This window comes from Salmo trutta, chromosome 10 (assembly GCF_901001165.1).
Source record: "Salmo trutta chromosome 10, fSalTru1.1, whole genome shotgun sequence".
In the NCBI taxonomy this organism is placed as follows: Eukaryota; Metazoa; Chordata; class Actinopteri; order Salmoniformes; family Salmonidae; genus Salmo; species Salmo trutta.
Genome location: NC_042966.1, coordinates 5487815 through 5499885, shown reverse-complemented (window position 1 = coordinate 5499885; position 12071 = coordinate 5487815). Strand labels below are relative to the sequence as shown.

The window sequence follows — 12071 nt, the reverse complement described above, 5'->3', positions numbered from 1 at the left end:
CCATTCCTTGAGCTTCTTGGCTCTGTTTAAAGAAAATTTAGGATCTTTGCTGTAACGTGACACTTCCTACGGCTCCCATAGGCTCTCAGAACCCGGGAAAAAGCTGAATGATGTAATTCCAGCCGCTGGCTGAAAAACTTTAGCGCGTTTGGATGGTGGTCGATCAGAGGGCCATCAGACTGAGGCTCGTGCACGAGGGGATCCCATGCTTTTACTTTCTCTCTCTTTGAACGTAAACACGCTTTCCCGGTCGGAATATTATCGCTTTTTTATGAGAAAAATAGCATAAAAATTGATTTTAAACAGCGGTTGACATGCTTCGAAGTACGGTAATGGAATTTTTAGAAATGTTTTGTCACGAAATGCGTCGGGCGCGTAACCCTTAATTACCCTTTCGGATAGTGTCTTAAACGCACGAACAAAACAACGCTGTTTGGATATAACTATGGATTATTTGGGACCAAACCAACATTTGTTATTGAAGTAGAAGTCCTGGGAGTGCATTCTGACGAAGAACAGCAAAGGTAATAACATTTTTCTTATAGTAAATCTGACTTTGGTGAGTGCTAAACTTGGTGGGTGTCTAAATAGCTAGCCGTGATATCTACTGAGAATATTGCAAAAAATGTGCTTTCACCGAAAAGCTATTTTAAAATCGGACATAGCGAGTGCATAGAGGAGTTCTGTATCTATAATTCTTAAAAGAATTATGTTTTTTGTGAACGTTTATCGTGAGTAATTTAGTAAATTCACCGGAAGTTTGCGGGGGGTATGCTAGTTCTGAACGTCACATGCTAATGTAAAAAGCTGGTTTTTGATATAAATATGAACTTGATTGAACAAAACATGCATGTATTGTATAACATAATATCCTAGGGGTGTCATCTGATGAAGATCATCAAAGGTTAGTGCTGCATTTAGCTGTGGTTTGGATTTATGTGACATTATATGCTAGCTTGAAAAATGGGTGTCTGATTATTTCTGGCTGGGTACTCTGCTGACATAATCTAATGTTTTGCTTTCGTTGTAAAGCCTTTTTGAAATTGGACAGTGTGGTTAGATAAAGGAGAGTCTTGTCTTTAAAATGGTGTAAAATAGTCATATGTTTGAAAAATGGAAGTTTTTGTATTTTTGAGGAATTTGTCATTCGCGCCACGCCCATCATTGGCTATTGGAGCAGGTGTTCCGCTAGCGGAACGTCTAGATGTAAGAGGTTAACTATTAAATAGTAGCCTACATCAAAGTGTGTTTAAATCATTTCTAACTTGTTAACAATTTCTGCTAGTTAGTTGTTGCCACCATGTGGGTTTTAGCTTGCTTGAGCCTGCTAACTGAGGAGTGTTAATTCACCTGTTTCCATGTTTCATTTTAAAATATTGTTCTTACAAAGGAGTTGTTTATTCTAACTGCTTAGCTATTTATCTGTACATGGAATTGCATTTGTTTTTACTCATTTTTTTCCAAATCTTTACAGGAAAATGCCACAGGCACTATCTGATGTGTGGAGACATGTCACTGCAGCTAATGTAGAAGGACAAGCTGTGTACATTTGCAAATATTGTGCCAAATCAAATGTGAAGAATGCAACAAAGATGCAGAATCATCTGGCCAAGTGCATAAAGTTCCCTCAGCACTCAGAACAAGCAACCTCTGACAAAAGTCCCTCTACTTCTATTTGAGGTGAAAATGATGAATCAGACACATCATTGATAGCAACAGCTCATGGTCCTCCTGGAATCAGATGTTTTTTTGACTCAATGGAGGAACGTAGTCAGAGAAATTCTGATGAATGTCTTGCTAGAGCTGTGTATGCAGCTGGTTCACCTCTGATGCTCACAGACAATGTGTATTGGAAGAGATTTCTGAATGTTCTTCGCCCAGCATACACCCCTCCAACCAGACATGCTTTATCTACTCATTTGCTGGATGCAGAGTTCAGAGTTCAAGTGAAGGTCAAGCAAATCATAGAGAAAGCAGGCTGCATTGCAATCATCTCTGATGGGCGGTTGAATGTTCGTGGGCCAGAAATACATAACTACATCATCGCCACCCCTCAACCAGTAATCTACAAGAGCACAGACACAAGGGACAACATACACATCGGTCTCTACTTTGCAGATGAGCTGAAGGCAGTCAATGAGACAATACCATCCTGTCTGATGTTCAGACTCTGCTTGCAGATGTAAGAGAAGATATCCGTACTGCCCTGCCCACTTCACTGTTGAGCCAAGTAAACTGCAGTTCTGAAATAAATCAAAAAGTGTGAAGACCTCTGCCTGAAGCTCATACACGCCACAGCGTACATGTTGGACCCCAAGTATGCTGGCAAGAGCATCCTGTCTGGAGCAGAAATCAACAAGGCCTATGGTGTCATCACTACCATGTCTCGCAACCTTGGCCTGGATGAGGGCAAGGTTCTTGGCAGTCTGGCGAAGTACACTTCCAAGCAAGGGATTTGGGATGGAGATGCAATATGGCAGTCGTGACAACATACCTCATCAGCCACCTGGTGGAAGGGACTTTGTGGATGTGAGGCTCTTTCTCCCGTTGCCTCCATCATCCTCCCACCAACATCAGCCGCCTCAGAGCGCAACTGGTCCTTGTTTGGGAACACACACAACAGGCTGACCAACACAAGGCTTGACAAATTGGTGGCCATCCTGGCAAATTTGAGGCTTTTTGAGCCTGACGAGCCATCCTCAACAAGGTTGGAAAGTGATATGTTTGGATATATGAAGTTCACATCCTTATTAATCATTAGCTGTAATAGAGAAATGAGGGGTGCCATAGCAAACAAAAACAGGGAGAAGGGAAAATCTGGAGACAGAGGTCGACCGATTATGATTTTTTCAACGCCGATAACGGTACCGATTATTGGTGTAGCACAAAAAGCAGATACCGTTTAATCTGCCGAGATAGAGAGATATATATATATATATAAAAAAAACTGTGTTGGAGAAGAAAGTAAAAGTGCAATATGTGCCATGTAAAAAAGCTAACATTTAAGTTTCTTGCTCAGAACATATGAAAGCTGGTGGTTCAATATTCCCAGTTCTTCAATATTCCCAGTTAAGAAGTTTTAGGTTGTAGTTATTATTACATTTACATTTAAGTCATTTAGCAGACGCTCTTATCCAGAGCGACTTACAAATTGGCTAGGAATTATGACGCGTCGACTATTTCTCTCTATACCATTTGTATTTCATATACCTTTGACTATTGGATGTTCTTATAGGCACTTTAGTATTGCCAGCCTAATCTCAGAAGTTGATAGGCTTGAAGTCATAAACAGCGCTGTGCTTCAAGCATTGCTAAGAGCTGCTCGCAAATGTAGTGAAGTGCTGTTTGAATGAAGCCTGCAGCTGCCTACCACCGCTCAGTCAGACTGCTCTATCAAATATCAAATCATAGACTTAATTATAATAAACACAGAAATTAAAATCCGGAAACTATCATTTTGAAAACAAAACGTTTATTATTTCAGTGAAATACGGAACCGTTCCGTATTTTATCGAACGGGTGGCAACCCTAAATATTGCTGTTACATTGCACAACCTTCAATGTTATGTCATAATTATGTACAATTCTGGAAAATTAATTACGGTCTTTGTTAGGAAGAACACAGTTCGCAACGAGCCAGGCGGCCCAAACTCTTGCATATACCTTGACTCTGCGTGAAATGAAGGCAAGAGAAGTGACACAATTTCCCTTGTTAATATTGCCTGCTAACATGAATTTCTTTTAACTAAATATGCAGGTTTAAAAGCATATACTTGTGTATTGATTTTAAGAAAGGCAAAAGAGGTTTATGGTTAGGTACATTCGTGCAACAATTGTGCTTTTTTCACGAATGCACCTTTGTTAAATCATCACCTTTTGACAAAGTAGGCTGTGATTTGATGATAAATTAACAGGCACCGCATTGATTATATGCAACACAGGACAAGCTAGTTAACCTAGTAATATCATCAACTATGTGTAGTTAACTAGTGATTATGTGAAGATTGATATTTTCTTGTAAGATAAGTTTAATGCTAGTTAGCAACTTACCTTGGCTCCTTGCTGCACTCGCGTAACAGGTGGTCAGCCTGGCACGCAGTTTCCTCGTGGAATGCAATGTTATCGGCCATAATCGGCGTCCAAAAATGACGATTACCGATTGTTATGAAAACTTGAAATCGTCCCTAATTAAATCGGCCATGCCGATTAATCGGTTGACCTCTAGTAGACATGCTGACATAAAAGAACATAATCTTTGCCAGAATTCAGCCAGCCTTCACAAGACAACAACATATGCAACATGTCCCCTTTTGTGCTTTACACCTTCAAAAGAATATAGTACGTTCTATGGATGGTCTTAAACTGCAGTAATTTATGTCTGAGATTATATGAACATGACTGGGCATTCTAACATATCTGTATCCATTCATCATCATCATCATCATCATCAATAGCGGCTCCCAGGTCTTTCTCACATTTCTGTTTTCCATGTTTTGTGTCATCAGGAAAAGCTTCTATCAACCCTTGCAAGTTTGTCAAATAGCTTCTGGCTTGTCCAGTGTTTGCTGACCAGAGAGAATCAAGTGTGGTACCTGCAAAAATTCACCTCACCTCTGTCACAGACTGGTCTTCCCTGGCTGCCTGACTCTGCTGAGACCACTGTTACCATCTGATCCTCCTACAATGAGGCACGACAAAGAAAGAATGGTGAAATTATTTAAATTACCATTATTCCCAGATTCCAAACTGTAGCTTTAAACTTAAGCTGATGTCCTGTAGCTACTCTAGTTCTACCCATCAATTCAAGATGGAACTTTGCCTCATTCACTGAATATGCTTCAAAATTCACCTGATATCTATAGACAGGTCTTCCCTGGCTGTCTGACCCTGCTGGGACCCCTGTCACCATCTGATCCTGCTAAGACATGATGAGCATAGTGTTGTGTACTGACTGCACTAGAGGGCTGCATTCCGCCAGATGCCTGCGGGACCTGTGGGTCCCGACAGAGATCATTGCGGCGCAGTCGGCATATTTCATGCTGCAGGTGGGAGCGGACGGTCAGACAGACAACTATGGGATGAATATATTTTTGTTGTTCCACATAATATTTTGAAATGGTCCTTTCTGCATTAGCCTACCTATTGTATTAAAAGCATATATTTTTGGCATTATTCACACACAGAATTCGTTGCTTCAACTTCAGTAGCCTACCTCTCCTAGTTGGGTTTGAGAGTTCAAGTGCGCCTAGTATGTGTGGTCTAAATTGAAATAAGAGTAGGATGCCTACATGGGCAGAGAATCACGTGGCAGTTACCTTGAATATGAAATTAACTTAAATATGATTTGACTGTAGTTTACTACAGTGTCTGTAAATAAATATTGATAATGAAAAGAAGTGGAGGGCGCCCAACTAACGTGAGTCGAAGTGCAATCAAAATGTTTTATCATGATTGAAAAGGAAAAGGCACACCACGCACATAAATTATGCTACTATGGTGAGCGAGAGTTGCGCCTTTTCATTTTCAATAAGTATGGATTACCCATTTATTTGTCTCTGCCTGCAAATAGTCCCCCTAAAAGGTAGGCTATATCCGATAGGTCTATGCAAAACATAGCAAGTGTCACTGTCAGCATTCTTGCTGTCTCCAGTTCAGTAGCCATACTTGCGAGATCAAGTGCGCGTGTGGTCTCAATTAAATAGAGTAGGCTATAACCTAAGTATACATGGGCGGAGAAGTACAGGGCAGTTCTTTCCAAAGAAATGTACTTCCTGAATAGGCCTATGGTTAGGCTATAGTTTACGACATTACCTAGAAATAGGACTAAATATTGATCACCCATATTTCTCCATTTGAAAATCTTCCCACTTCTAAAAGGTAGGCTATAAAAATTGCTCAAGAGAAAGTGCAATTCTCTCCAACTCTGCTCTCTTCAAACTACATCCAGCAGATGGGCTGATATAGCCCAGTAATACAATGTAAGGGCCATGTGAGAATCTCTGGTAATTTAACCTATTTCTTAAGTTATTTTTGCACAATTGAAATTGCCTATAGGGCAAAAAATTACTGGGACCATGGCTTGCAAGTGAGCTGCATCACATTCACCTAAAATAACATTGCGGGACTTCGTTTGGGTTTGGGACCAGTTCTTGCGGTAGCGGGTGGTAGTTGGACAGAAAGCCAGCGAGCAGACCTCCACTGTGCACCATGACAGTGAAGCCTGTAACATTATAGCTGTTTATTACTGTGTCAGTATGAAAAGTAGGGAATTAGCTAGGGGAACTGACAGATCAATAACGTTACATTGACATAATGACTAATTCAACTCATACTGCACAGAAAAAACATTTGGCCAATCGTTAGATTCAGGGCTAGTTTGATTGAGGCAAAAATAATAGCTAACATAAGCCAACTTTTGGCCAGCTCTCTAACAGTACATCAACTGGTGAAAGCTTGCCAAGCTAATTTACTTCTGAAACGTGACAAAACAAAGACTACAAACAACTGCTGTTAGACAGGAATAATAGCCACCTCATGTCGCTATTTGACAAGAAACTTGAGGCTTGAGCTGACCTTGCTGTAGTAGCTACTCACTAGCTTAGCTTAATCATTCATCTCAGTAGAGAGGGAATGAAACGATAGCTAACATTACACATCAGTTACAATCCTAGCTCAGCACTGCGAATAACCCCTAGTTAAAAAAAAATGTATATTAAGTTTAACAGCAGTTACCTTGCCAGCTACATCAGTCAACTAAAGAGTAGACAGTTAATGTTATTTTTAAACAACTCGGTGAAAGAGCGCAACGTGTACACTGAAATATGCTTAACTCTCCTGTGCTGGTCCAGCCAGCCTTCCAGAAGCTCAGCCTTCCAGAAGCTTTGCATTCACACAGCCTGTCAGCCCACTCAGTGGTGTCCGTGTGGTCCTAAAGCACACTGTTGCCTTGTTTTGTAGAATGTGGTGGGGTCATGCCTGTGACTGTAATTGCGTGCATGTATTTTCAAAAGTCAAAAAAGTGGTCTTAACAAAATACCAAATAAAAACTTTATGCTTAAGTAATTTCTCCAAGGTCTTCACAGGTTGTTATATAAGGACAGAGATGTGTGGTTCGAAGGTATTTTAGACGTATTTCTATATTTAATGAGATCCTATGGGCAAATGGCGTAACATGATATGCCTATAAAGTATCTAAACATGTGGGATATTGACCGAAAACTTTCTTGGGATATCAAACAATAGTATAGGCAAGGGTTAAAACAGGTACACATATCAAAATGTGGAAAATACTCCTTTAACCTCTCTGGGGTATGTGGGACGATTTCGTCCCACCTACGTAACAGCTACTGGAATTCCAGTGGCGCGATTTTTGAATCGTTAGAAATACTATAACTTCAATTTCTCAAACATATGACTATTTCACAGCTATTTAAAGACAAGAATCTCGTTAATCTAACCCCACTGTCCGATTTCAAAAAGGCTTTACAACGAAAGCAAAACATTAGATTATGTCAGCAGAGTGCCCAGCCAGAAAAAATCTGACACCCATTTTTCAAGCTAGCATATCATGTCACATAAACCCAAACCACAGCTAAATGCAGCACTAACCTTTGATGATCTTCATCAGATGACACACCTAGGACATTGTGTTATACAATACATGCATGTCTGTTCAATCAAGTTCATATTTATATCAAAAACCAGCTTTTTACATTAGCATGTGACGTTCAGAAAAAGCATAACCACCGCAAACTTCCGTTGAATTTACTAACAGTTTGCTAAATTACTCACGATAAACGTTCACAAAAAGCATAACAATTATTTTAAGAATTATAGATACATTACCCCTCTATGCACTCGATATGTCCGATTTTAAAATAGCTTTTCGGATGAAGCACATTTTGCAATAATCTAAGTACATAGCCCGGCATTACAGGGCTAGCTATTTAGATACCCACCCAGGTCAGCCTCCACCAAAATCAAATTTCCTATAAGAAAAATGTTCTTACCTTGCTTGTTCTTCATCAGAATACACTGCCAGGACTTCTACTTCAATAACAAATGTTGGTTTGGTCCCAAATAATCCATCGTTATATCCAAACAGCGACGTTTTGTTCGTGAGTTCTAGAATGCTTTTTCACGGTCCCGCGCATGGCGCGTTGGCTTGTCAAAAATGTCTAAATATTCCATTACCGTACTTCGAAGCATGTCAACCGCTGTTTAAAACCAATTTTTATGCCATTTATGTCGTAGAGAAGTGATAATATTCCGACCGGGAGTATGCATTGAGCCTAAACAGCCGAATAAAATTTCTCCTCAGAAGCGACTCATGCACGCGCATCATTGAAAGGTCCTCCGAGCAGCCACTTACAAAAGGCGATAATATGTTTCAGCCTGAGGCTCCCTCGTAAACCTTCAGGTATTTCCCGGGCTCTGAGAGCCTATCGGAGCCCTGGGAATTGTCACGTTACAGCTAAGATCCTTACTTTTCAATAAAAAGAGGTAAGACGCACGACTCCTTGTCAGACAGGGTACTTCCTGCTTGAAACCTTGTCAGGTTTTTGCCTGCCATAGGAGTTCTGTTATACTCACAGACACCATTCAAACAGTTTTAGAAAATTCAGAGTGTTTTCTATCCAAACCTGAACAATAATATGCATATTCTAGCTTCTGAGTTGGTGTAGGAGGCAGTTAAAAATGGGAACATATTTTTCCAAAATTCTCAATACTGCCCCCTAGCCCAGACAGGTTAAGTGGCAGATGCTCTTGCCTGAAAACTCCAGATTGTGTCTTTAAGTACATTAACCTCTTATGGCTAGGGGGCAGTATTTTCACGGCCGGATAAAAAACGTACCCGATTTAATCTGATTATTAGTCCTGCCCAGAAACTAGAATATGCATATAATTATTAGCTTTGGATAGAAAACACTCCAAAGTTTCTAAAACTGTTTGAATGGTGTCTGTGAGTATAACAGAACTCATTTGGCAGGCCAAAACGTGAGAAGATTCTGTACAGGAAGTACCCTGTCTGACCATTTATTTGCTTTCTTTGACATCTCTTCCAAAAACTAAGGATCTCTGCTGTTACGTGACACTTCCCACGGCTCCAATGGGCTCTCAGAGCCCGGGAAAAACCTGAAGGACGTAATTCAAAGCCATGGCTGAAACACCCGAGCGCTTTTGCTAAGTGGTCTATCAGAGGACAAAAGGCTTAGGCGCGGGCACTGGCCGCCCCCGCCTTTCTGTTTTTCCCTCTGTTTACAGACACCCAGATTCCCGGTCGGAATATTATCGCTTTTCTACGAGATAAATTGCATAAAAATGGATTTTAAACAGCGGTTGACATGCTTCGAAGTACGGTAATGGAATATTTAGAAATGTTTTGTCACGTTATGCGCCATGTGCGCGACCGTGATTTACCACTCTGATAGTGTCTAGAACTCACGAACAAAACGTCGCTGATGGAACATAACGATGGATTATTTGGGACCAAACCTACATTTGTTATTGAAGTAGAAGTCCTGGGAGTGCATTCTGACGAAGAACAGGAAAGGTAAGACCATTTTTCTTATAGTAAATATGATTTTGGTGAAGGCTAAACTTGCCGGGTGTCTAAATAGCTAGCCCGTGATGGCTGGGCTATGTACTTAGAATATTGCAAAATGTGCTTAATCCGAAAAGCTATTTTAAAAATCAGACATATCGAGTGCATAGATGAGTTCTGTATCTATAATCCTTAAAATAATTGTTATGCTTTTTGTGAACGTTTATCGTGAGTAATTTAGTAAATTGTTAGTAAATTCCCCGGAAGTTTGCGGGGGGTATGCTAGTTCTGAACGTCACATGCTAATGTAAAAAGCTGTTTTTTGATATAAATATGAACTTGATTGAACAGACATGCATGTATTGTATAACATAATGTCCTAAGATTGTCATCTGATGAAGATCATCAAAGGTTAGTGCTGCATTTAGCTGTGGTTTGGGTTTTTGTGACATTATATGCTAGCTTGAAAAATGGGTGTCTGATTATTTCTGGCTGGGTACTCTGCTGACATAATCTAATGTTTTGCTTTCGTTGTAAAGCCTTTTTGAAATTGGACAGTGTGGTTAGATTAACGAGAGTCTTGTCTTTAAATAGCTGTAAAATAGTCATATGTTTGAGAAATTGAAGTAATAGCATTTCTAAGGTATTTGAATAGCGCGCCATGGGATTCCACTGGCTGTTGAGTAGGTGGGACGCTAGCCCAGAGAGGTTAAAGGGAGTGCTCCTAATCTCAGCTTGTTACCTGTATAAAAGACCTGTCCACAGAAGCAATCAATCAATCAGTTTCCAAACTCTCCACCATGGCCAAGACCAAAGAGCTCTCCAAGGATGTCAGGGACAAGATTGTAGACCTACACAAGGCTGGAATGGGCTACAAGACCATCGCCAAGCAGCTTGGTGAGAAGGTGACAACAGTTGGTGCGATTATTCGCAAATGGAAGAAACACAAAAGAACTGTCAATCTCCCTCGGCCTGGGGCTCCATGCAAGATCTTACCTCGTGGAGTTGCAATGATCATGAGAGAACTACACGGGAGGATCTTGTCAATGATCTCAAGGCAGCTGGGACCATAGTCACCAAGAAAACAATTAGTAACACACTACGCCATGAAGGACTGAAATCCTGCAGCGCCCGCAAGGTCCCCCTGCTCAAGAAAGCACATATACATGCCCGTCTGAAGTTTGCCAATGAACATCTGAATGATTCAGAGGACAACTAGGTGAAAGTGTTGTGGTCAGAAGAGACCAAAATGGAGCTCTTTGGCATCAACTAAACTCGCCGTGTTTGGAGGAGGAGGAATGCTGCCTATGACCCCAAGAACACCATCCCCACCGTCAAACATGGAGGTGGAAACATTATGCTTTGGGGGTGTTTTTCTGCTAAGGGGACAGGACAACTTCACCGCATCAAAGGGACGATGGACGGGGCCATGTCCCATCAAATCTTGGGTGAGAACCTCGTTCCCTCAGCCAGGGCATTGAAAATGGGTCGTGGATGGGTATTCCAACATGTCAATGACCCAAAACACACGGCCAAGGCAACAATGGAGTGGCTCAAGAAGAAGCACATTAAGGTCCTGGAGTGGCCTAGCCAGTCTCCAGACCTTAATCCCATAGAAAATCTGTGGAGGGAGCTGAAGGTTCGAGTTGCCAAACGTCAGCCTCGAAACCTTAATGACTTGGAGAAGATCTACAAAGAGGAGTGGGACAAAATCCCTCCTGTGATGTGTGCAAACCTGGTGGCCAACTACAAGAAACGTCTGACCTCTGTGATTGGCAAAACCCTTGTTGGCACCAAGTACTAAGTCATGTTTTGCAGAGGGGTCACATACTTATTTCCCTCATTAAAATGCAAATCATTTTATAACATTTTTGACATGCGTTTTTCAGGATTTTTTTGATGTTATTCTGTCTCTCACTGTTCAAATAAACCTACCATTAAAATTATAGACTGATCATTTCTTTGTCATTGGGCAAACGTACAAAATCTGCAGGGGATCAAATACTTTTTTCCCCTCACTGTATATACTACATACTATTAGTTAATTTTAGTATACTATAAATGAACAGTATGTTTTCAGTTGAGCGTACCATCTCTTCGCCTGTCTATCGGAAGTTGATTCTGTTGCTATGGAACCTCTTGCTAGCTTAACAAATTACTAGTTAGAAGTTTTACGTTGTCAGATTGTCTGTTTGTAATTTCAGAGCGTTTCACTCTCGGAGCTCGTCACTGGATGCTCTGGCCGAAGAGTAGGGTTGATCTGAGCGTTTTGACCTCACAACGGAAGTAAAGCACCAAAGCTAACTGGCTAACGCTGGCTAGTTATTTCCAGACGAAGAGAGAACACCTCTCACTCTGACCATTTTACTGACACCAGTCACATTCAACGAGTGTTGAGCACTTGTAAATTCATTATTCTGCGCTCTGCTACACTCAGACGAGAGTGCCCTGAAATCGGAGTAGATAGCCAGAGCGAATTTATGAAAGCACCCGAGTGTCCAGCTAAGAATGACAGGAATAATCAAGT

General features: G+C 40.9%; 1 protein-coding gene across 3 annotated transcripts in view; it reads right to left on the bottom strand.

The window, feature by feature from the left end:
• Window positions 1-12071, bottom strand: part of ccdc186 (coiled-coil domain-containing protein 186) — a 157095-nt gene that overhangs the window by 143431 nt on the left and 1593 nt on the right. Inside the window, exon 2 of one of the 3 annotated variants that reach the window (XM_029764179.1) lies at window positions 4612-4678. The exons of 1 other annotated variant lie outside the window; for it this stretch is intronic. In XM_029764179.1, the coding sequence (XP_029620039.1) occupies window positions 4612-4678 (67 nt within the window). Of the gene's footprint in view, window positions 1-4592; window positions 4679-12071 lie in introns of those variants that run through there. One more of the 3 variants, XM_029764181.1, reaches the window with a different exon arrangement.